This window comes from Lepisma saccharinum, chromosome 1 (genome assembly GCF_977018435.1).
Source record: "Lepisma saccharinum chromosome 1, izLepSacc3.1, whole genome shotgun sequence".
Taxonomy (NCBI): Eukaryota; Metazoa; Arthropoda; class Insecta; order Zygentoma; family Lepismatidae; genus Lepisma; species Lepisma saccharinum.
In genome coordinates this window covers 98,647,173-98,671,243 of record NC_139229.1, presented here as the reverse complement: position 1 = coordinate 98,671,243, position 24,071 = coordinate 98,647,173, and the positions used below count along the sequence as shown (strand labels likewise).

General features: G+C 35.4%; 2 protein-coding genes across 2 annotated transcripts in view; one reads left to right on the top strand and one right to left on the bottom strand.

Annotated features, from left to right (window-relative positions):
- The window catches only part of LOC145998583 (mitochondrial proton/calcium exchanger protein-like), a 49,594-nt gene extending 44,760 nt beyond the window's left edge, over positions 1-4,834 (top strand). The window contains exons 10-12 of the mRNA XM_083135025.1: positions 774-970; positions 3,702-3,852; positions 4,307-4,834. Of these exons, the coding sequence (XP_082991151.1) occupies positions 774-970; positions 3,702-3,852; positions 4,307-4,573 (615 nt within the window). The 3' untranslated portion in view covers positions 4,574-4,834. The remainder of the gene's footprint in view (positions 1-773; positions 971-3,701; positions 3,853-4,306) is intronic.
- A 7,928-nt stretch (positions 4,835-12,762) lies between these two features.
- On the bottom strand, positions 12,763-15,520 carry LOC145998576 (V-type proton ATPase subunit S1-like). Its single transcript, XM_083135012.1, has one exon. It carries the CDS (start codon positions 15,482-15,484, stop codon positions 14,195-14,197), a length of 1,290 nt encoding a protein of 429 aa, XP_082991138.1. The 5' UTR covers positions 15,485-15,520; the 3' UTR covers positions 12,763-14,194.
- Positions 15,521-24,071: the final 8,551 nt, after the last annotated feature.

Below are 24,071 nucleotides of genomic sequence, written 5' to 3'. Positions count from 1 at the left end.
CCATTCATCAATTTCATCACTCATCCCCATCTTCACAAATTAGCCAAGATGCACAAAATGCGAAGTAAAATAAACTAAATCAAATCAAATCACTGTATTTTTTATAGTTTATTTTTCTTAATTTATTTTGAACAGTGTTGATAAACTTGATTCTCTTGAATTACAAGTGCAGTTTAATTGCTTAAAACTTGGCTATTAGCAGAGAACAAATTTATATGTACCAAGAAGTGTTAGATATGTAAATACATATTTAGTTATTTTAATCAAGATATTGACTTACAGTTGTAAAAAATATCAGTTTTCATTAAGTAGCAACTCACCTAGCTCAATTCATTGTATTAGGCTTACATGACATTAATTTTAATGCAATATTGTAATACATTTTTTTTTACCACAACAATGGATTACCAGACTTTCTTTTAATTGCTGAAACATGCTGTATTGTATTGACTGAAACCATGTTCAATACTGCATGAAGTAATGGGAGTATATTTAAAATAACGTGGATTTCACCACAAAAGTGTAAGATTGTATTCTCTATTGTTGTCAAGAATATTAGGACAGCATACATTGTCTACTGTAAAGGTTTAAAGTAAATGAGAATAGAAAACCAACAGGATACATAACTGAAAACATGGAAATTATATGTAAAAATAACTAAAATATATGCTGAAAGCTAATGTATGTAAAAATATGGAAAATAAATTTATATTTTTTCCATGCATATAGTTTTACAAATAACAGTAATAATAATTATGTATCTCTGTGTTAAGGACCTTGAAGACCTGCATCAAGTACTGAAAATTTCCGGAAAACCTCGAACAGAAGTGAAAGAAACGAAGGCAGCAAAACGACTCTTCAAGAAAGTTAATCGCATGATAGGAAATATGGAGACAGTGGTATCACAACTTCATAAGCAGGAAGAACGCTTGAAGAAAGATTTGGCAGTAGAAGGTTCTGACAAGAAGCCGTAAGTTTAAATTTCATAGATTACAAAAATTTCTCTAATACTTGTATGCAATGGGATCTCGTATATGTGTATTCAGAGGCCTATATTAAAATGTAAAGTACAGGAAAAAATTATACATGTTTGTATTGGGGGCAGAAAGTAGAGTAGTATATAATGAATGAAAATGTAAAAATCTGGTGTTCAGGTTGCATGACATACACAAAGTAAGGAATATATGCCCATTGGTTTCATGTTTCGATTACTTCCTTCGAATGGAATTACCATAATACTTTAAAGCACACAGAAAACATTGAAAAATAATTTCAGTTTTGAATCATTGCATATTTGACATTTTCAGAGGAGAGAGTGTAAGATCGAGTACAAATATGGTTAAAATATGCTATTTCACACACACTGAAAGAGTTCCATGAAAAGAAAAAGTCCCAAGATGTGGTTCTTCTTAATGGTGTGCGTTGCTCGGGAGCAGTGGTATCGCCAGAAATTTTTCATAGGGTGGGCTCAAGGGTGGATATAATATTTTTAGGTGGGCTCTGGTTCAGTGGTCATGTCCATGGCCCTATAAATTGTTCAAGGTGGAGCGACGTTTGATGATGTACCCCACCCCCCATCAGTGCGTTATGCTGTATTGGAGCATTCTTGTTCATGCTTAATACCTATAATACAATTATTACAAATATTTTGAATGCAATTTTGGTTAGTGTTAAAAATTCAACAAACAAATTCCCTGTATTTTGAAAGAAAGAAAAGGAATATTATAAAAATTAAAGTGACATACGCTAAAGAAAGGCTTCTCTATGCTTTTACAAGGCAAACGAAGCTTGTAAACGATCAACGCAATGATGAGATAAATCATTTTCAACTGATAACATTAAAAAAATGATTTAATGTATGTTAAAAGTTTAATTTGATCATTTTGACGCCCCCAGAAGATGCTTCCCAGCGCGGTTCAAGTTCTTCACTAAATTTAGTTATGATTAATTTTGCAATGATTTTTAACAATTCGTTTTGAATAGATGGGAGTAAATATTTTGCATTTTGTCTACTTTCGTCATAAAGTCTTCTTCTCAAGGAATGGTTGATTTTTGAGTGAGAAGAGGTCAAGCAATTCAAGGAAATTTCCTTTATTAGAACTTGTGTCAACCATTTAAAAGACATGCCAATCAACCTGGAAACTTGTCTTTACATTGCTAAATGTTTTCTGAGGAAAATGTGTTAATACAGGCTGTTGTGGAACTTCATTTGGAGTTTCTGCAATATCACTGGGAAGAGTTTGAAACAGGAGAATCACTTACCGATCAGTTCCCCTTCGATTGTGACTTCTGATTGAATCACTTTGAACTTCAACTTCAACTGGTGAAATAACTTCAAATTCCTCTACACTGCCATCAGAATGACTTCTATGGATGGCATTTAAAGTTTAAACTTTTTAGTATCTTGTCTAAAATAATCGGATATATTAATGTTTACCTGATATGTTAAGTCTTCTTGATCTGCTTGCACTATCCCAGACTAATTAAAATTTCATCTTCACACAGATGCAATCAAAAAAGTGTGTTGATTTACACTCAAATTTTCTCCAAATAAAAGCAAAAAAATGTATATGGGTATAATATGTAAACGCACACCACCAAGCCACGAACTCCACCAACTGCTCGTGCACACTAAGATGGAAATGTTGTGTATATACACTTTCTGAAAGGTTAGGACTTCTACTTTAAGATAGCGAAAACCAGAACATTTTATCTTTAATAGAACTCACGCAATAGCCTTTTTTCTAATGCCTTGCAAACGCTCATTTTTGCGTGCTGCGGCGAAGAAAAGCAAGCGTGAATCTAAGATGGCAGGAGATAAGAAAATAATAAAAACATTTTTGAGTAAGTTATAATATAGTGAAAATATGAAAAATTAACAAAATAGTCGAGCAACCAGTTCCCATAAAATTTGGTGATTTTGCACGGAATGATTAGTAACAGAACAAAACAACAATTGTCAAGAATGGAAACCGATTGACGAAAAGCACTGCGGCATCTCCTAACCGAGAAAGAAGGATGTTTTGTTTACATGTTTATATTTCACAGGTTAATGAAAGGAAACCAACTAATATGGAGAATATTTCTAAAAACATTCTTCATTTTTTAAATGAAACTGGGTTATGTTAGTCGATAATATAATTAATACCTCATACCAGCTTGTTACTTTCCATTATCAAAATAATATATATCATGTATTTTTTGAATTTGGGTGGGCAGATGGGTGAGCTGACTGAGCGCACCCACTGGCAACGCTTCTACTGGGGACGAATTTTTGTGCAGAATACAAATCATGATCATCATCTTCTAACTGTGCATGATGAAAAATGTGATTTCAAAAATTTCACTTCAATTAAGAGTTTGATTCTTTGCTGAAGAAATAAAACCAAATTCAACACTGTGTGGACAATAGTTGTACATCACTGCACAGCTCCCAGCATAAAAAAGGTCCCATCTGCTAAAAATTAACAAAGGGTTCACCTTAAATCTTGTATTGCAGCTGAACTATCATTCAAATATGTGATTTAACACATTAATATTATCAATATCATTGTATGGAGGTTGATATTTTTATGGTATCAGTGCTGATATTTTTAAAAATATCAAATCAATATCGATTTATTAAAATACCAGTGGATTTATATTGGCTATTATGTAGAATGTTGCAAAATTGTATAATTTGGTGGTTTTCTTTTTCCTAGTGAGGAATTAGTGTCTATTGAGGAATTGATTCGAGGTATCCAGAAGATTCAAGAAACCCCAGATGAATCTCGACTTGAGAGAATTGCAGACGTTCTGATGAAAATTGACAGCGATCGTGATGGTGCTCTTCGTGTTGAGGATGTTCTGAAGGTGAGTTTTGTTGTAGAAATGTAGTCTTCTGAGCTCCTACTAGCAAATGAAATGTGGTTATTAACAGGGGTGTTTCATCAGCTGTTAACTTGGTAATCAAGAATATTAAATTATATGCCAGTGGATGAGGCATCATAATGCAGAAATCGAAGAATCTCTCTTAAAATTTTGCTATAAGTGGTCAAAGTTAGGTGTCGTGCATCAGGTTTCTCAGCAAGATGAATTTCCCTTGCGAGTGTTGAATGGAATCATTACTCTTTAAACAGGATCAGTCGATTAAGGGATGGATAGGTTAAAATATAAAAGTAAATTTTCTAATTTCCACAATCTGATATATTTCTATAAATGCAGAGTGAACTGTGTAAAATCCCCCCCCCCCTTTTCATGATGTTTAAGGTATCTCAAAGTACAAAATGAGAAATTTGACACCACAGCATCTCGTTCTCTTTCATAGGTAATCGAACTTATTGGAAAAGAAAATGTGAAATTGTCACCTACACAAATAGATGAAATTGTTCAAATGATGGAGAAAGAAGAAATCCTGGAATTGGAAGAGCAGATTGGAAGAGTTCTTGAGAAGGAGAGAAGACGACATGTGGAAAACGAGAAGTCATCCAAAGAAGAAGAAGTTGACGTTGGAAGCGTAATAGAGAAGAAGGCTCCTAACAAAGCTAATAGCATGATGCTTAAATCTTCAGAAGATGAGGAAAAAAAGCTTTAATTTGTACTGTGAATGACAAATAATCTACTTTTTTGTATAGCAAGAGCTAATATTTGTATATTGTGAATTTATGCAGTGCAATCATGAATCATACAGTGTGTTGTATTCTATTAACTGCAGAGAGTGTGATAAAATAGTATTTATGATGTAAAGGGCAGGTTTCACATGAAAGATTGAATTATTAACAGTAAATATGTGATTTTTTTTGTATATAACATGTACAAATGATTCCAATATGTAATACAAGAAATTTTTATTTCATATAGTCCATAATTGTACTTTGATTCGTTAAAACTTTGGAAACTTGGTGAAAGATAACTGGAATGTAAATATTAGCAGATTTTGACTGTATTCTCTCTAACAATGTAAGGTGCCTAATTATAGATAATAGAATACATCATATGTAAGTTACAATTAGATAAACAAAAAAAAAGTCTTGTTTATTGAATTAAAAACAAAACATGCTACGATTGTCATATTTGACATACCTTGCAACAGAAACCACAAACCAGCCTGAACACAATAAAAAGTGGTAGGGTGTCTACCAGTCTGGAAATCTTGAAAAAGTCGGGGAATTTACCTTTTCTTGAAAAGTCATGGAAATGTCAGAGAAATTTACTTAGTCGGTTCAAATCCGGGAACTTTTCTAACATTGGAAGCAGCCCCGGCGTCCAGCCAGCATCGAATAACATGGGTACCTGGGGTAAACCCTGGGGGGTAAAGGCAGTCAGGGGCGTGAAGCTGATCACATCACCCCCCCCCCACGACCGGATCAAGAACGTGTGGGGCGTTACCCCCACACCCCTTATACGCCTTCATGGCGTGGTGGGTGCTAAGCACAGGGGAGCACTTTTTTCTGGAAAAAATAATTTGTGGTAGTGCACTAAAGTAGATTTTTGAACATTAAAAAAAGAAAAGCAATAAATTTTAAATTTATTGTGAACAAGCTATACTTCAGTTTGATGTACTGAGTATTGTATTATCATTAGTGACTGTAAAAGTTGTACATTATATATTCTACGAAAAGGAGCCATGCTTTGAACTATTTTCATATACAATTCTACTAAGTGCCTATTGGCATTTACCACTTTTTCTTTGCATTTTTTTTTGGATTGTGTTTGATAGTTATTGGGATTAATATATATATTTTTATGACAGTAGATAACTTCTTGCGTCACATGCCGGCAACATATTTGTTAAAAACACTAAAAAGTGTTTTTTAACTACAATTCTGTATTATTTATGCTAGAAAAAATAATTCTTTATTAATCAATAGTCAATATGTGGCATGTATTATGTAAAAGCTAACCTTTGATAGCCCTATCAAATAGTCAACTATGTTCACTTTGCCTTCTCATTATTTTTACATGTGGAGCGATTATTCTAAAAACACACGTTAAAAATATGTGATTTGCCGTACATAATAGCTTTGTCTGGAAAACCTGGAAGTCTGTGAATTTTATTTTGAGAAAATTGTACACACTCTTGAGTGAACACCCAGCTTTGGCATGATCACAACTATCACTATTGAGTTGAGGGAGGAAGAGATTTCTCTCAACTGGTGGTCACAGAATGTTGGAAGCTATTGTGGGGTCTCCTGCATTCATTCAGTGTGTGTACATCGCAATCAGATTGTATATCTTATTGTAGCATTCCATGTTAAATAGAGATTGACACAAATATTGTAATTTAAATTATCATTGCAAGAAAAATCATTACCACTCTTTACCATTTTGTTTATACACACACTCCCTCACTGAGAAAAAATGAGAAAAGGATGAACAAATAGAACTGGAAAGAAATGAAACACCACATAAAATAAAAAATGTCTACATTTTGCTTACATGTTCACTCGCCATATCGATAGAGGCATGTATATATTATTTATGACGGAAACATGAAATAATATACCGCATGCTATTTTCATGTTTTTGAAAGGTGCGAGGTAAATTTTCCTACGATATTTTGTCACAAAATTATGCAAAATAAACTCAAACACGAAATTTAAGAGTTTATTTACCCTCGTGGCACTTTCTAAAGTCCGAACTATTCTGCGAGTTATGCAAGTCACGTAAAACTGATTAATTCTGCGGTAAATATTTGAGAAGCAAAAATGGATTCCTGTACAAAGGAAAAAACTTAATACTCTGACAACTACATGAATGTGCTCGTAGAAGGTAAAAGTTTATTTTGTGTAATGTGTTTTTAACACCGAAATGTCATTTTTGTACCAAAATCTTATTTTCATAAAATACGTAGCTCTACATATCGATTTGTCCAGTAATATGTTGCCAGGATGCAAACTATAGAAATTTTTACAATTTTCTTCCATTTATCTGTGTGTGCATGCATTTCTTTTTTTCCTGATTTTTTTTTAAATACGAATACTACTGGTATCAATACAGTGTTATAGTTTTACTCTAAATTTTATTATCATTAACATTCTTGTTTTCTAACAATGGGCTAAATGAATATATGGAAGTCCGAGATGTACCAAATTTTCAATGGCAACCAATAACATTACACAGCAGGCTAAGTTATCACAATGTTGGTTTGTACTGCATGTACCCTTAATTGTCAACAATAAAAGGTACAAGCTACATTTACACTTTAAATGTGACGAAATGAATGAATTTCCCATGCATGACGAATTATTATTTTTTATGTAAAAAAAAAGTTTTTATTACAATTGTAGGCTTTAATGTTATTCTATTAATGATTATCACATGAATTGAGATGTGTTGCTCCTGTGGCAGAGTTGTGCTGGACTCTCAATCTTGTTATTGACAGTCTCTGATTCTATTCGTTGTATGGGCGTTCTTTTTACAGTGTTCTTTCATCAGTTTCATCCAATAACCATTCATCTTCATCACTGTGATTAGCCAAATGACAGAAAAGGACACTAAATAAAAAAAATTAACAATCTGAAAACCATATTTCTATTGGTATATCTTATTTCATCTGTAGTTTTATTTAGTATTACCTTCCTGCCACCTTTTGCCAATCCTGACGATGAAGATGCATGATGATTACATGAAACTGATGGACATACACAAACACCCAGTGGGAACTTTGGTGGTGAATGCCTTATTTTAAAGATTAACCCTGCCTTTATCAAGCACGGTTTCTAGTTCAGGGTCTGTGGTTTTAACGTTGCCATTTATCAATGATTGTTTTGTCAACACCGTGCCTCTGTCTAGCTGAGTTTCCAACCTTCCTCTTTTACACCACGATTTTGTTTTCAGTGTTGGCCAGATCTTCGAGCCGTTAGAGGGGGTTCATTAATCTCCTTGCTGTTAAGAGTCCATATGCAACTGAAAATCTGGTCCTCCATTCCATACCCAACTAACAAAGATTGCTTTTTTGTAGTTTTATATAATTTCAATTTTTATAGTTTTATAAAATCTCAATTGCTGCAAGAAAAGATCTAATCATAATAATTGAAGGTTTGGAATTTTAAAAATGTGGTCTGGCACCGTGTGCAACCACGAACATATTTTTTTTCTCACGTGACCAACAAAGTGTTAATAACAGTACAAACATTATAAATTTGTATTGTAAACTTAACCAATACAACTATCACTATCACAAAAAAAAGCCCCCCCCCCCCCCCCCTGTGCTGTGATATGCCTTAACCCCCTGGGTACCCACTTTATAGGATGCTGGGTGGGCACCGGAGCCACTTGAACAGGTTGAAAAAGTCCCAGTTCTCCACTGCCGGTGATCGAATCCAGGTCTCTAGCATGGTAGTCAGATGCCCTACTGACTAAGCTACTGCGGCTATGGTATATATTGTGCTTTCATTTAAAATAATATTTTTAGTGGAGTGTAAAAGTAATCTATAGTCCTTTTTCATTTCGTTTGAAGGTAAAGTACAGCAATAATCTTACCATTTTCGATGAAATCTTCCTTGCAACAGCTTACCGCATTCCATAGCTTGCTGCCACTTGTACACTTCTGTTCACAAAAAGTGGCACACTCGTTTGAGTTGTCCAGCTTCGTGGCTGGAAGTACAGCCAAAGTAAGTGTTCGGAAAGCAGCAGTGTTGCTTACTATCAATCAATTTAACTATAAGCAAAATTTTGTCTCTCTCAGACTCAAAGAAAAGGGGTAACGGAAAGATTGCAGCGTAAATATTAATTAACTGGAATTTCCACGTCTACAATCAAAGTAATGTAAATGTGAAATATTCCTGAAATTTATTTCCCCATACACTTTGGCGAACAGAATCGTAAAGTTGGCACTGAATATGTGATGGGAAAAATAATAGAAATCCTAAAGGAAGAAGAGTTTATGTCACAGCTATATAAAACGAGGAGAGTGGCACGTGAATGACGGAACATCTTAAAATACATCTGCTGATGTTCCTCACAACTTACTTGTTTAATTTCAGTGGTTTTCTTCTTGAGAATATTAATGGTGTGTTTTATCACACAATTTTCAATTTTAGCACTTGTAAATATCGCGGCTTAGCAGCAACTAAAAAATCTCAATTTCAAGTAGTCTCGAGTAACAGTCAACTTCTCTGAACGAGTAATAGCTTCAATACATATTTTCTTATTGGCACGCAAACAATAACAAAGTTTCAGGATGCAATTGGTGTGACGAGAATAAAATACATTATGTAGCACCCATTTGGTAAGAAAAAATATTTTGGAGACACTGGGATTTCAGATTACAGAGCTGGCCTTTAAACGACATGGCCACAAGCCACGGTGAAGAAACCAAGCTATTCGAGTAATTTATCCATAAGATTGCATCTTTTCCTGTCCAGCTCGAAACTTTTGATGTCGCTTCTCGCTAATTACATTAATTTGAAAGCAATACGCTTCATCGGATAGGTTCATATGTTGTACACATTGCTGACAAAAAACAAGTGAAGCTTGTGCATGAAAATTAAGGGAGACGTTGTGCTTTTGTGGAAGGTAAGTTTTCACAACTCTAAATGACTACCGTTCTCTAGTTAACTTCAATATAGCGGATTCTGCTATGTGACGACGAATCTCATTAACCAACGGCACATAAATTATATTATTGTAAACTATTTTGTTCAAAATGAAGAGTCATTATTCTGGGAGCTACGAATGTATTCATTCATTCGGTAAGAATTTTACGAGTCACAATTCTATTTTTGTGCTCCATTACGAAACCAACGTGCACGTGTAAAAAAGTAAAACCCGACAATTTTCATTTTACAAAAATTCCATTTACTGTTAAAGTTAAATGAGAGGACAACCATTGACTTATTTTTAATAGCCTGGATGGCTGATGTGGGGGGGTGCCTCCTCTCATGTGCCCCCCTGGCTGTGACATAAACTCTTCTTCCTTTAGGATTTCTATTATTTTTCCCATCGCATATTCAGTGCCAACTTTGCGATTCTGTTCGCCAAAGTGTATGGGGAAGGAGTTTATTTATTCCTCGAGCCTTCACCTGAACTAGGATAACACTATTTCCGTAAGATTTTTCTTGAATCATTTTCAGGAATTGCAACAGCACTATTTCTGTCTCCCTTATTCTTATTGCACTCTTTCCTTTTCATTTAGTGTTGCTTTTCTTCCATTTCGACTATGATGAAGAGAGACTGAAAAAGAACACACACCCATGCTCAGGACAAATTCGAACCCGGGGCCCTCTCTTTCTAATGAATTGTGATAACTATTTCGTCACAAAGGAGTTTCTTTTAAAAATAAATTTCAGGAATATTTCACTTTTACATTACTTTGATTGTAGACGTGGAAATTCCAGTTAATATTTACGCGGCAATCTTTCCGTTAGCTCTTTTCTTTGAGTCGGACACACACAAAATTTCCTACATATGGTTAAAATGATTGATAGTAAGCAACACTGTTGCTTTCCGAATACTTCGGCTGTACTTCCGGCCACGAAGCTGGACTTAAAATCAAACGAGTGTGCCACTTTTTGTGAACAGAAGTGTACCTAGCTTCACCATTTCACTGACACTCAATACTGTCATCACTCGCACAGTTAGGTTAAAACTATTCTAACAAACTTCTCCATAAAAGTCTAAATCCAGCAGATAAGTACACTTTCAACCCAACAGGCCAGATTGCATTGTTTCAATAATCACTGCAACTTACTCACAACACTCGTGGAGGAAAGGTAAATGGCACTTGTTCTTTCTTTTCTCTAAACTGCACCAAGTAGACAATTGTTGAATGTTTTGTTCAGGGGATAAAACAGTCCTACAAAATATTTGATGTCTTGTCAATAAAGGAACCAAGGACGATGTTTTTTTAGAAAGGGGGGAAAAAAAAAAGAAATGTAGGCTGAAAAACTAGTCAATAAAGGGACCAGAAAGTAAAATGTTTTAAAAAAGTGAATGTGGGCTAAAAAAGGGAAGTCAAGACCATGTAATCTTGAAGAGGTTTTCTCGGGCAATCAGCCACGTGATTTCCGGATAGGCTTTCGAGAGCTGTCACACTCATCTTTAGGGTAATCTTGTTGGTGGAAGATTATCATCAACACTACAGTTATTTATTCCATGACCTGGGTTGAAAAATAAAGGACTTCCTTTAAAATCTGGTCTCTAGTGATGATAAAAATTATAAAATGTTTATGGAAACATTGTAGTGTATTCAAAATCCACACAAATCAAATTTTAATCAGCTCTCCTGCGAAGTTAGTGCAGATGGACAAACGACAAAATAGTATTCAACCAGCGATATGCTGTTAGGGTAGGTGGTTATCCTGGTCATTCATGCCCAAAAATATGACCAGTCTCCTAGTTAATTTAGCAATAATGTCACCATGCATGATTACTTCAAAGCAGTGTTGATTAGTATCCTCATACATTTTTTTTACTTACCTATTATTTTCGTGTGTGTGTTTGAGCACATCCAAAATGCTGTATGATTTCCTTCCAATACTGTTTTACTCCCTTATTACTGTATTTTCACTGATTATGGTTCCAAATGCCAATTAAAAAAATTCCTGGTAAAGTTCTCAATTTTCAACAAAAAACAGAGGTATGTACCAGAACACATATTCCAAATTGGCTACTATTTTTGACCTGGTACCCGTCACTTAAACCTGGGAATTTACAGTTTGTCAAAAAATTATGATTTTTTTTTTTTCTGATTGAGCATTCCAGCATTATGTTTACACATAAAATGTAAGGGTTTGGACATGAAATTGGTTCAAAATATACATAATGAACTGATTTCATAGAATTATTAACTACTTTGTGGTGTCCGCTAATAAGAAAAGACTTTAGTGTAATGACAGCCCTAATGTATGAAAAGCATTAACAAAAATTTGTGACATGTGCGACACTTTAAAAATGTAGCAAAGTTTGACTTTTCATTTGCCTGTGAAGCATATAGAATACAGTGCTAATAATTTAAATATGCAAATTATATGCATTCACAAACATTTAAACCTTAATGTAATTAAAAATAATAAATTTTCAGATTGATTTTGTAATTTAGGTGGAGTAGGAGCACTTTTCATGGAATGGCTTAATGCAGATTATGTACAGATATAAAATTTACCGTAACTGATCTGATATGAAATTGTAAATGCTCCATGACAACCCTCTTAATTAACATATGTAACCAGGTGAGTGTAATGGATTTTGCCGTAGAAAAAAATAATGCCTATTTTGTCAGTAAGCTAAATGATGCATACAACTGAAAATGGGAAAATATTAAGATCAAGTTGTAGAGTACTTACAGAAATACCTGAGCTGTAAAAGTATTGGCAATTTTACAAATAAACAGATATACCAATATTGGACAATCAATCTGTGGTGAAAGAGTAAATGTATTTTCCAGCTAAAGGCATACATCTTATTTTGAAATATACTTCAATGTAAAAATGGGTTCACTCTTGCACTTGTAACTAGTAACAGCAACTTCATTACCTTAAAAAGTAACAACAAACCTGACCTGTCCTACCTAGTCATGATAGCATTACCGTTGCCATCAGTATTACAACCAAGAGAGATTTTTTCATTCGAAATATGCATTAGTAATATCAGATTTTGTGTTCTTACCACCTTTACGACATACTGATCAGCTTCTCTCAGCTGTTACTGGTTAGACATGCAAGCAGCAAAACATTTGTAGGCATCAAATCTATTTTTGAACAAAAAAAAAAAACTTTTCAATTCAGAAACCCCAACTTACATTCAAAATTAGTCTTGAACATCTAAAAATCAATCTACAAATTCCCAGAAATTAATAGAATCATATTTATTTACTAATAACAACTTGCACTACATACATGAATGCTGGTACATACTTGTTCAGATGAACTAATTAAGGTGTTCATATGGCCATGAGTTTCAGATTCTTCTGCTTGAGAAAAAATACACATTACATTTGAAGACATGTTTAGAACAATATTAAATACAAAATGAGAATGATATTTTAATGATTATGATTCCAAATCTTGTATTATGTACACGCCCAATGACATTTCATCATGCACAACACAAAACTATACATATTTTTACAATATACATTGACTTCTGACTAGTATATAAATGAAAATACTGATCTCACAAAAAATATATATATATATCTCATAACAATTCTGAGATTCTTTTTATTTCTGAGATTAACAATCCTAACCGCAATACATAGCATGGAATGTTACACAAAGCTATACCTAAAAAATCAAGAATGTAGCTTACTATGAAACATTTGTTACAATTCATTAAAATATCCGTTGTTTCAAATAATTTTTCACACATGCTGAGAATGTGATACTTGGATCTGCATATCAACATAAATCTGAGTTTTACTTTGATTTACCTGACAGGGATAGCACATCCTACATCATCCATTATTATTTAATTTCTGGAATGAATCATAAAATTTCACTTGTACCAATTCATGAAATTTACACTGTTCACACTGCGAGATCACCACACACTTAACAAGAAATAATATACAATTCTTAAGGCAAGTAGCTATTCCGATTGAAATATATTAACAAGTTACTGCTTGCCTCCTGCAATAAACACATTACAATGTCTAAGTTACTAAATCCAGTTACAAAACTGAACTTGTCTCCTTATAGGGAATATAAGAGTGAAATCCATACTTTCTATAACTTATAACACCATTAAGCCTTGCTTCCATGATATAAACATTCATATGCTGACCAAGGCAGTAATTTAACTTTATAATAAAACAAACTAAAAGTAACGTTTCAACCTTATAGCAAGGTGTTCTTCAGACTCTGCACCAAGTACAGAGTCTGAAGAAGACCTTGCTATAAGGTTGAAACGTTACTTTTAGTTTATGTTTTATTACAAAATTAAATTACTGCCTTGGTCAGCATATTTAATTTTTTTCTATAACTTGTGCATTTGAATTTTTATGTACCAGAAAAAAAAGGAAGGGGGAGTAACATGGTCAGACTGAATGATTGTTACTATAACAGATTCTGGAATAGGCTATATTCACGGCAAACATTTTTTTTTATCACAATTCAATCTGAAGTCTCATACTCAGACCAAGAGAAATTGCACCCACAAACAAATAAAAATATGCTTCAAAAATGCATGCCACACCACAGATGAGAATCTAGTCTAAATTGTTCTATTACAGATAATGACTAAGAAATTTCACTTGAATTTACTAACTTCAGATTTAATCTGTTGCTGATATTGTAATGGTTTTTCCTTTTGGGTCATCAAACCTATCCATTGTCCTAATATCCATTATCATGACCACACCCCAAGCAAGAATAAGAGCCAGTATTGCTGTAATAAACAAACCTGACCAAATGGCAGCTGTGAAGAAATACACACAGTCATATCCATCATCAAATACTGACCTTGGACCTAAGAACGGTTGAACTTGAATGCCATGAAAAATTAATTTCATGGAGAGATAAGATGCCTGGAAAACTACTTTCTGGCCACAATGGTATGAGAAATTTAATGGAGCCTCTATGAGAAATGAATCTACAACTGTTAAATTTGCCGATTCATTTTCATCCATGAGATACACACTTACATGATCTAAATTCCAGTAACCATACACAGACAACAAAAACGTAAATTTCATCTGGAAAATTTTATCACCAGCAGCATCCTTTAGTTTGATTGTCAGGGACTCTGTTCCCTTCCCTTCATCACTTGAAATAAGCACGGCATCCTTTTCGAATGTTACCAACGTGCTGTTTGGCTCCTTGGGCATTTTGTACTGAAGTTGGAGTGCTGAATTAGAGTACAACATAATCCTACCGTGACTATACAACGGGCCGTATCCAGTATTATCGCCGGCTGCAGAACGACGGACCCTAACAACTGATTCTGTCTCACTTGGTTCCCAGGATGAATGCGATGCAGTGTACACAGCAAAAACATTACCATACTTATTCACCAACTTGTTGAAGTACATTCCAACTTTTTCGTCATGTCTCTGTAACAAATCCGGTCTGTCTTCTGTTCCCAGTGCATCATCCATGTTGATAACGACTACAGATTTCTCGTCCTGTGGAATAGAATCCAACCATTTTTCATTCAGACCTGGAGATAAGCTATGCCACTTGTATCCCAGCTTACCTAAATTTCGGAATGCAAATAACGGATCCTGAACTGAAGCAAAGAATTCCCTGGATGCAGCATTGCTGCTTACATTTTGTAAATTTGGAAATGATCCATGTCCTTCGTTATCCATCCAACTGAAGTCTTCCAAACTTAAACTTTGTTCCACAAATAGGGCAATAAATGGTTTCTGCTGTACCTTTTTCGTAACATACAAACTGAATTCATCGGGGCTCCACTTTCTTAACGCGGGAACATTTTCTGCGATATCGTTATCATTGTAGGATTGCCACATAACAACAGGAACATAATCTTCCGCAAATATACAATATGCAGAAGCAAAAATGAAGAGAATCAATACATACGATCTCACTTCAATTGTAGCCATTTTGCAGACAACTCATGTGACAAACTTCGCACTGTTACCAAGCATGCATAGACAAATAACCATGGGCAAGCATGTTAATCAATGGTCACAACTCATTGTACGATCACGCCAGCTGTATCGAAGTATTTGCATATCGCATCAGGGGGAGAAGGCAAAGCACTTGTCCCTTCACTTATTGAAAGAGAACAATAGATAAGTTTATTACTGTGTGCCGATCATAAACACCCAAAGGTAAACAAAGGCGCCCGCATAAGGAGAGCACTTGCCCCTCCCCCATGAGATATCTGGGAACTACAGTTAGCGATATGGGAGTGTAAAATGGATCAACATGGAGAAAATGCAGTGAGTGGGTGGAATAACTATGCAAATTATCCAAATGGGGATGTTTTATAAACATTGTGTTAACCGGGGGGGTTGGAGGGCGTCACCCCACATTCCTCACACTAACCGCTTCTGCCCCCTATGAAAAATCCTACGGCCGGCCTTGATGCCCTGAATGTAAAGCTGTAAGTCCAATATAGTTGTTGTTGATAATGTAATGATGATGATGATGTTCATTGTGCTGTTTTATTGGGGATATTGATTTTCTCCTTTAGTTATTAATATAATTTAATTTGGAAAACTTCAAACGCAATACCTTAACTAGATCCGTCGTTTTTACTTATTTATATAACTGCATGCTACTTACAAAATTACTATTGCTAATACATAATATTTTCAGTATACGCACGTAAATGCCCACCTAATATTAATTTCTTAGACATATATATTTATGGACGTTGATTTATTGCCGTTCCTGGAATATATTCCCTCCACCTTTTTGCTATTTTTAACACATTCACATTTCATGCTATATTGCATAAATGTAAGGGATCCCGATTTCCAAAAATTATTTCTGCAGTAAAAACAGTTATTTCAGTATATATATATATATATATATATATATATATATATATATATATATATATATATATATATATATATATATATATATATATATATCAGACGGTTAGATAAACGTCAAGGAGTAAACATTTTCAAGACACGATCATTCCGAATTCAGAAAGTCGGGGATTTTTATCCCTGTCTCGGAAAAAACATTTCGAAATCCCCCACGCCCCAAGTATTCTGCGCAGTCTTCGATTGCGATGCAACAGATTTATCACATTACTGAACATCAAAATAACTAAGAAAAATGTATAACTACTAAAAAAAATATTTGGAAATATCTGGTTGCTCTGTAACATTGCAACAATATCAGCCGCCACTGATAGAGGCATACAGTGGTTCGGATCCTACTTTAAACTTTACGTCCAGTCCCGACTAGCCTATCTGTGCATAAAGTGGACTTTAAGCAAAAATTCAAACTTTAGGTTTACAAATTTGCATGTTCTATCGCAAAGAAGTTAAATTTCTGGTTGAGCGGCATAAATACACATCTTGTGTATTATATAGAATATAATAGAATGGTCTTTATTTAAGCAGGCGTGTTTCGGCCTCGTGGGCCGTTCTTACAACCTGAACCAATTCTTGTCAAAGATACAATAAATGAATAAAAACAAAGAAAGAATAAAACACATTGATCATGATAATACAATAAAGATAATATAAGGATTTTTTTTTTTTTTTTTTTTGATTTTTGATTTAGTTTATTTTACTTCGCGTTTTGTGCCTCTTGGCTAATTTGCGAAGATGGGGATGAGTGATGAAATGATGAAATTGATGAATGGACATTCACAAACAACCAAGCCCGACCGGGATTCGAACCCGGGACCCTTGGCGTCGCAGCGCGATGTGCTAACCACTCGGCCACAGGGTCGGGCCAATATAAGGATTATACAATAATAAAATGATACATGGAATTGATTAGTATATATATATACACTGTGGATTAAAGATAAGTAATAAGTCTTCAGTAGTTCATTGTGTGTGCGGGGGGAGTAGGTATGCATTGTATGCAGTGGCGGCGATTGGGTTCAAAACCGGGGTCAAGGTGCCAAAACTGGGTGGGCAAAGACAGTATATTTCACTTTATAGATAAGGTTTAGCACAGTGCGGGGGCAAAGGTAGCTAAAAGTGGGAGGCAACTGCCCCCCTAATCGCCGTCACTGATTATATGATGTGTAAGTGCAGGTGCAATTGTTAACATATGAAGGTTAATGTAGTTATTGGGACAATAGTAAGTTCTATAGTTTTTCTTAAAACTTTGATGTCAAAATGTTAGTCAATGGCGCAGGCAGTTTGTTCTATTCCCTGATCCCTGTAACAATGAAGGACTTGTTATAGATGGCGGTTTTATGTTTAGGGATTTTTAGATTGTGTTCCTTGCGGATATTATGTTCGACCGATGTTCTACGAGAACAGATTTTATCGATAGGGTTCCATCATCAATCATCGTCGTCGAGATTAGAAAGGGGGAAAGGAAAGTGACGCTAAATAACAAAAATAAAATCTTAATGTTTCTTTAAAAAAAAAAATTTACGTGTGAGAAAAGAAAGAGAGATACAGATTCGGTAGACGAATATGTGCGTGTTTCAAAACATTTTCCTAAAATATAAGGAGGAGCGGGGATGGTGCAGCTCATGGAGGTTCAGGTCACCCTGGCCTCATTTGACGTCACCACTTCACGAAAGGAACAAATTAGAAAAATATCACCAAATTGAGTAAACCGTAATTAGCGCGAAAGTTTTATTTGACGTCGCTTTCCTCTTTAGGTTAGGCTAATATCCGCGACATGAGGATGAATGGTGAATTGATAATGTAGTGAAATATCCATGCTTTAACCAGAATTGAACCAAGGAGCCCTGGCTTAATATCGCGATACTAACTACTCTCCTAGGAGGATAGCAAAACACTATTGGAATAACCGTGAAAAAAGAAATGAGAAAGTGAAGAATAATATCGAATAAACTCAAAATCAAAATGAAATAACTACTAAAAAGAAATTAGTTTAAATGGTAGAATTCTGATATTATATGTGCGAAAAATTATGACCGAGACAAGACATAAGTGAAGCAGAATGTCACGCACACAGAGAGAGGATGTGGTTGCACTAGTTTATGCAGGGGGGAGGGAACTGCCGACCTCCGTGCCAGAGTGGTTATCACAGCGCGCTACGACGCCAGGGATTCGGGGATTTTAATCCCGGCCTGGGCATGGGTGCTCCTTGTGAGTGTCCCTACATCATATCATTACTCATAGTTGCGATTAGCCAATAGTAGCAGAAAAGCGAAGTAAAATGACATACTTCAATCAATAATTCAAAGCAGGGGGAAAATAATGCAGCTACAGCTTCTGAAATTTTGAGAAAATCAAAATTTTTCAAATGATAGTAGTAAAGAACTTGTAAAACACCATAGGGGTTAGTGAAAACTCCCCTTAAAATGACCATCGATACCATTTTTTCCTTTTAACAACTTTTAAAACGAAGGTAAAAATTTCTAATTACAAAATATGTTATAATAATACGTATATCCCGCTCCTACCCAGAACACAGCTGATATCAACTCTTACAATTCCAGCCCCTTCGAAAGGAAAAGAGAATCCTGCGTACGCTAGTGGTTGGTAGGGATAAAAAACCCATTAGGTCTCGTATTCAGTGGCGTAGCATGAGCATTTCGGATGGGAACGCCAAGTTAGAAGGAAGGGCAGGACTTTTTTTTTTTTTGCTTAAGAGTTTACTTATGGAATTAGCCGACATATGTATTGTCTATTTAAAATCACAATCTCATTGTGTTTATTACATTAAGTCAGCCGGGTTCCGATAAAACATGATCCATGCTCGTTTTATCTAGAAAATAAGATGCCTCAGTGTGCAATAAATGCTTGAAGCACTGGTGTTTTATACCATTTTTAATTAGATTGCTCAAATCAGAAACACCGTACACCATGCGGAGTATTTTTCTCCACACGTAACACATGTGTAGCAAAACAGTATTTTATAATCAAGGAAACCTTTCAGCATGACGCAAGTAATTAAAAAAACCTACCTGACTCACAAGCGCCTCTAGAACAACAGTCGACTTCATTCTTGTGGATGATACAACTATTGATTGAATTGGTTTATTTTACTTCGCTTTCTACCACTAATCGCAAATATGAATATGAGTGATGATATTGATGAAGTTGATGAAGAGACACTCACAAAGAACAAACATGCATAGGCCGGGATTCGAACCGGAAACCTCTGGCGTCTTAGCTCACTGTGCAAAACACTCTGACACGAAGGTGGGTGGATGATCCAACAATCGTACACTCTACTGACGTAACAGTGCCTATTAGTAATTCAGAGCTTCAGACCACTGTTTATTGCATCTTGAGAATGCTGATAAACATTTTAAAATAATTTTGTCAAGAGATCATACGATGTTAAGAGTTTTGAAACGAATGCTAAACATTTCCACTGGCACAATATTAGGCAGTTAGATACTAACGAAAAAATATTTTTCTAAATAAATAGTTTTGTGGGTTAGGTGGTAGAGCAGCCACAGGCTGAACTTCTACCACGAGGACTTTATCAACTTGTTTGACAAAAACTTTTTGTTCTTTTAGTTTTTAATGCACTTCACTGTTCTTGCGATAATACAGTGGTCATTAAAGATACGTCAGTCAATATTGCGTATTGTAGCATCACACAGCACGAGCGCGAAAAACCGGGTAGGAATTCTACTTCTGTCGTCTGCATCGGAAGTACAGCGCCTTGAATCGGAAGGCAGGAAAGGTCACATGGCCCCTAGAACCAATCACGTGCTCCGTACGCCCGCGTATGGCGAGAGCATTTCGCCCGAGCTGTAGAGATCCAAGCCACAAGCTTTCCCTCCTTCTCTCTGCCGGCGTTCGGCAAGCAAAGACGTTAGAGAAATGCTGCAAGGAGAGCTGTTAGTGGAGCGTTGTAGACGGATCGCGAAAAATAGCCTTTATAATGCCATTATGCTCAAACATGTATATAATTAGTCACGTTTTACTTTATATTTACGCATTTTTAAAATGTTAAATCAGGGAACGCCGGGCGTATGGGCGTATTAGGACGCTACGCTACTGCTCGTATTTCTAAAAATAAAATAGCCGGCCCCCGTGGCGGTGTGGTTAGAACATCGCGCTACGACGCTGGGGGTCCCGGGTTAGAATCCCGGTCTGGGCATGGATGTTTGTGAGTGTCCATTCATCAATTTCATCATATCATCACTCATCCCCATCTTCGCATCAATTAAAAAGAAGATAACGCGTGTGCGCATGTGTGTGTGAGCGAGAAAGAGAGAGAGAGAGAGAGAGAGAATATGGGTGTTAGAAAAGAGATGGAAATGTCACGGGATCGATTAATCTACTGAAATAAAATAGATCTTTGAGAAAAGAACTGTGTGCACACTGTACATGTATTCAAATGTACGGTATGCGCCAAAATATACAGTACTGAAACTCGCGCACCTCGATCGCGCATGTACGTTTGTCGATGGGGCATAGCTCCAGCCGCTCGTGTTCTCAGTAGTGAAAAGGAAGTTATAACTCGCTAATAGTGTGTATGTTAGTGTTTCTTTCAGGATAAATAAACTCACAGATGACAGCAATGTAATGTTCGTCTTTTAATTTCAGTACTGTATATTTTGACGCATACTGTATACCTGTATCCTGTATATTTGGAACCTGTTGCAGATATAATGTGGCTAGCCACGAAACGTACGGTGTCTCTGTTCTCAGTGCATCATGACCGTATTTAGAGGGGTGTTAGGGTTCAACCCCCCCAGAAACGTCTGTCATGTTGGATTAATGGAAGTTCAGAAACCAAAATTTGTAACACATTTTTAAAAATTTATTCTCAGTTTTACAAAAATACAACAGGGAGACAATGCTGAAATGATCGAGCTAGAATTTTTTAACATATTGAATTCTGAAATTTGAAGGAAACGGGTTTAATTCTTGCAGCTCACCTGCAACACTTTAATTTTCACTTCTGCTGTCCTCTTTCCAGTGCTGTTCCTGGATCAGACTGAAAATTCCCTTGTGATTATTCCAAAATTCCCAATGGTAACATTGTTAAGCCTTGTTTCCATGTTAATAAAACATTTAAATGCTGACCAAGGCAAATTTATTGTATAAAAAAATATAAACTAAAAACGTAACGTTTCCACCCTCTTACTGTGCATAAAGCGGACTTTAAACACCAAATCAATCAATCAATCAATCAATCAATCAACTATCCTTCACTCAGCGCTCGATATAGTACATACATTTAACTATATGCGGTCCTATAAAACACATACTTGTATAGTGCATAGTGGTTTTATATAATGCTGTTTGGTAAGCATATGGACAATTGCCTTCTTGGGTGGGGGGAATGGGAGTGATTCCAATCCTTGCTCATCAGTGGCGTCTCGTGGCCTCAAATTTGGCCGGGGATTATTTTTTAAAGAATTTAAAATATAATGACAATTCACATGAATTACAAAAAATAGGTATTTTTTCTTCTAGACTACAAAACTGGGCTTACTTTTTTGAAAGAATTTAAAATGTAATGACAAATTACATGAATTACAAAAAAACGGGTATTTATCTTCTTCTAAACTACAAAACTGGACTTATTTTTTTAAAGAATTTAAAATATAATGACAATTCACATGATTACAAAAGAAACAGGTATTGTTGTGAAACATACCTTTCTACGAACGTTGACTCCTGTTCTTCTGCTCAGCAAATTTTGTTATTACTTTTTCGTTGAAGCTCTCTATGTTTGAAATGTATTCTTTCTCTATTATAAGGAAGTGCCAAGGCATTTGGTCTGTCTTGTCCCATTGCATTTCTTAAGCAGGTTTTAATACGCTTCAATGTGCTGAAACATCGTTCAGATTCAGCTGTTGCCACTGGAGTTATTAAAACTATGTTTGTCATTTTTACTGTTTCTGAAAAGGTACCCTTTAGTATTAGAACTAAATAATTTTAAATAAAAAATGAATGCAATCTACTGATAGAGTTTATGTGTTTCAACTCTTCAACACAATAAAGAACACGAAGTTCCCTCTTTAGTTTTCCCTCTTCTATGAAGGGATAATAAATCTGGGAAGATGCCTCTGTTTAAAGATTGTTCTCTTTCATTATGTCCTCGTAGAGCAAGTTCATGTCAACCACAGAATTTTAAGCAATCGATAATTCTATTTAATATATGTCTATTTTTCCGGACAAATTCATTGTGTCTTGTAATTGACAGCCTATGTCCTTCATCAATTTGTGTTCGAACATCAACCCTGCCCAACTCACTCAAACATAGCGAATGAAAGCCACCAAAACACTACAGAACAACACGCGAGATCGAACGCGACGCAACGGAGCTAGCCCCGAATCAGCACTCAAATCCATTGCACTCTTCCCTCCTCTCTCTGCTAGCATGTGACCTTCACTGCAGCGTAGGTGGGTGTAGGCCACGCCTTCCTTTGCGACGTGCCTCGGAAAACGATAATTGACATCAATGCCGCTAGGAGCGCTGTCGTATCCATTGAAACAGACGACGAATTTAGGTGGGTAAAAATCGCCTTTTAAAAGACTGTGTGATAGTTATGCGTTATGGTGATTGATAATTACGTGAATACGTCCGTTTTTCTTTAGGGGCTAAGCCCCGGAAGTCCCAAGGGACGAGACGCCACTGATCGAACTGGTCCATAGAACTCAATCCCCTCTCCCCGAATTGACATAGTTTCTTGCAAGTTACAAAACAGCAGAACATTTGTTAATTTTATTGTTATTAACAGAAATAAAGTCCAGTTAGTTAGTATTCGAAACGAATAACCAAAGAAAAACAGCGTTAGATCGAAAAATTGAAGTTACAATACAGGTTATGTTTTACCATCTAATCCAAAGAACAACTGGTTCCACAGTTTTCAAAATTTCAAAAAATAAGTTTTATGAATGGTCAAACAACATAAACTTTATCACTAAAGTTTCTGTCACTTTTAAAGCTTTTTCCTGAAGGTATCTAAAATTTAGAGGATCTAATGTATTATTTTGCTTCTCTCGTAAAGTTTACTCAGAATTGTGCCACATGAACTTAACTTTAAATACACATTTGAAATGTTCTAGACCATCAATTTGGGTACTGATACCGCTAAACCATCAACTTTGGGGGGGCTATGACCAGAGACAGCAAAACACATGACTTATTACTATATATTAAGTATGTATCTAATTATGAGTATTGTTAAATTTTTTACTAAAAAGAGTTTCAAGAGACGATGTGCATGAACTAAGGTAGTGGATGGGACGTTCGGGCTACAAATGGCTCTAACATGACATTCAGAACGAGATAATTGATATATTAGGGAGATCTGTTTTGCGCTCCGTGGTAGCAGATATTGAAAGTCGGGAATATTTTGCTATTATGGTTGACGAAACTTGTGAATTATCCATTCGTGGACAATATTAATATTCTGCATTAGAACCGTGAATAAAAATTTTGATATTTTTGAGGAATTCATGGGCTTTTACAGGGACGTAGCTAGGTTGATCAGTTCGGGGGGGCCCAAAACTTAAGATTTTTTTTCTATCAAACCATTAAAAACTAACGAACTATTAATATACCATATAGGCCTACATAAGTATATGT

Bases quoted from the DNA above. Each gene is read 5' to 3' on its own strand.
- LOC145998576 (XM_083135012.1), bottom strand. From the start codon at position 15,484: ATGGCTACAATTGAAGTGAGATCGTATGTATTGATTCTCTTCATTTTT.